This window comes from Austrofundulus limnaeus, unplaced genomic scaffold (genome assembly GCF_001266775.1).
Source record: "Austrofundulus limnaeus strain Quisiro unplaced genomic scaffold, Austrofundulus_limnaeus-1.0 Scaffold700, whole genome shotgun sequence".
NCBI lineage: Eukaryota > Metazoa > Chordata > Actinopteri > Cyprinodontiformes > Rivulidae > Austrofundulus > Austrofundulus limnaeus.
Genome location: NW_013953102.1, coordinates 117,765 through 120,329, shown reverse-complemented (window position 1 = coordinate 120,329; position 2,565 = coordinate 117,765). Strand labels below are relative to the sequence as shown.

The following is a 2,565-nucleotide window of genomic DNA, read 5'->3' as shown; positions in this document are numbered from 1 at the left end:
GTCCAAGTGTCTGGAGAGAGGGAAGTCTGGGTCTCTGCTTAGACCACTGCCCCCGAGACCTGACCCTGGATAAGATGAAGAAAACGGACGGACGGAAATGCTAGGTCAAGGGAAAACACAAAGATAAACACAAGTGACATCTAATGATTGTTGTTAGCAGATCCTGTTCTGACTTTAATCATTCTTATTACTAATAAACAGCATGTCATGAAATCTTTAGTCATTAAAGTATTTCATGAATTTCTAGCTTAAACCTAAAAGTATTATTTCCATCTCACCGGGCTCCCGGTACTTCTGGCCCATCACCAGTATGTCACTGAGCACAGTCTCTCTGATTGGTTAATGCGACGCGATGAGCAGCAAAAGTTCAGATTTTCCAACTCGAGCGTCGGAAGCTTTAAACGGACCACAACCACAGAAAATGCTCAAAATGTGCTAAACGCTTCGAACATGGCTGCTCAAAATGCACCAGGCACGCTGTTCAGCTTCTAGACGCCTCTAGATGTGCCTCCACCATTGACTTTGCATGTAAACCAGACGCTCCTGACACTCAAAATGTGTTTGATGTAAATGCAGCATAAGACTGAGGCAGAGCAGGTCATGTCTGCACACAGGACTGCCCTCATTCTCTACAGTTCTCTTCATCACACACTTCTTTGATCTTCTATAAAGTACTTAAGTAGTTTTTTTSTCCAGGTCCAGACGTGAGGTTTGTCTTCATAAACACCTTAATGAACTGGACCCAGGCTCAGAGCTTCTGCAGAGACCACCACACAGACCTGGTCAGTGTGAGGAACCAGGCAGAGAACCAGAWKGTGATGARCCTGGTCCCAGCAGATCAAGTAGCCTGGATCGGTCTTTACAGAGACACCTGGAAGTGGTCTGATGGAAGCAACTCCTCCTTTATGTTCTGGAGAAGTGTAGAACCCAACAACAATTGGAAGAATGAGTCCTGTGCAGCAGCATACTTTGAAGTTTCTGGAAGATGGGAGGACTGGGCCTGTGATTTAAAAAGAGCTTTTATTTGCTACGATGGTAAGCTACAACTCATTTTCAGTCTGATGATGTTCTGTTTGTAGACAAAGTTGATCCAGTTCTGGATTAAATGCTGTACAGAGGATGTTAGATCCCCCCCTTATCTGTCTCTAGCCAGATCAGGAATGCCCCAACACCAGCTCTCTGTCTTTAGGGGTCAGAACTCCTCCAAACTCAGATAAGTCTTACCTGAACAGTTGATGAGGTATTAGTTTAAGCTGGTCTTCAAGAAGGATTCATCCAGAGTCTAACTACAAACATCTGAGAGCCATGCCCTGCTGCAGATAGTTGATCAACCTGTCCCAGTAGCCTGGATCAGGTCCCCCCCCAATACTCTCATTACCGGCAGTTTCCTTCTCTTGCTCCTGAAGGAACCAAATCTTTGGTTTAACATCAGGCTGAAAAGTTTTCAGAAGGACTTATAGTTGTACAAAAAACTTAGGATTAATTCAGTTAAATCTGAAAACAAACTCTCAATGATCCTGGTCCATCAAGTCTCTTCAGGTTCATGACAAAAAATCAGAGCCTGGATCCAAGCAGCTGAACAGATCTTCCTTCATAGTGGGTTTGGTTCAGCCTTAAAGTCCAGGTGAGGAGATCAGGGTAGACCTGCTGTTCCCCTAGATCTAAAGGAACCAGCTGAGGAGGTTCAGCTCCTGGGCTCCTCCCTTTAGAGGACATGTCCAGCTAAAAAAATTAATCCAGACCATTCTGGAGGGATTATAGATCTTTTCTGGTCTTGGAACACTTGGGGGTCCTCCAGGAGGAGCTGGAGAGGTTCTCTGAGGAACAGGTCTGGGTTTCTCTCCTGGACCTGCTGCCTCTACAGCCTGACTACATGAAGGAGTCAGAAGATGGAGCTGGTCACCATCTTTACATCAGTCCTAGGAGAACCTGGGACTGAGAGTCAAAGAAGTCCCCTAAAGATGGTCAAAGAACCACAAGACTTCTGGACCAGAACCAGAGCAGAGGACAGAGGTTTACCCAGAATGCACTGCAGCAAAACAGCAGCTGCTCAGTGCTGGAGGCTGATGTTCTGAGTGGACCAGGAAGTCCTCTGTAGACCAGAGGATCTAGATGTGAGTCTATCTGTCTGACAGCTGAAGTTTAGATCAAACTGTGTCCAACAGAACCCTGATCCAAACAGCAGCTGATCTACAACAGAACGGGTCAAAGAAAGAAGAACCAAAGGTCCAGAACCTGAACCTGACTGAACTGGACCCAGTTTGTTTAAACGTGTCTGAATTCCAGGAAGAAATCCTGAAACTGAAGAAAGTTTTTATTTCTCTCAGTTCCTGTTTTAAAGCAGGTGGTGAAGCTGAAGCTGCTGAAAGCCTCCTCTGTGGACCTGAACGACCCGGCTGTGCTGCAGAACCTGCTGAAACAGGTAAACAGCTTCTTTAGGACTTGATGGAAACATGAAGGTGAAAACTTGTCAGATCCTGGGAGGAGTTCAGCTGCTTGTTTTAGGATCAACAAGCTTCCTCCTGCAGGACGGAGCTGAACACGAGCTTCATGAAGAACCTGATG

General features: G+C 45.8%; 1 protein-coding gene across 1 annotated transcript in view; it reads left to right on the top strand.

The window, feature by feature from the left end:
* Window positions 1–2,494, top strand: part of LOC106531975 (L-selectin) — a gene marked incomplete in the record, with an annotated part of 7,431 nt that extends 4,937 nt beyond the window's left edge. The window contains 2 exon segments of the mRNA XM_014027939.1: window positions 697–1,035; window positions 2,328–2,494. Of these exon segments, the coding sequence (XP_013883393.1) occupies window positions 697–1,035; window positions 2,328–2,446 (458 nt within the window).
* Window positions 2,495–2,565: the final 71 nt, after the last annotated feature.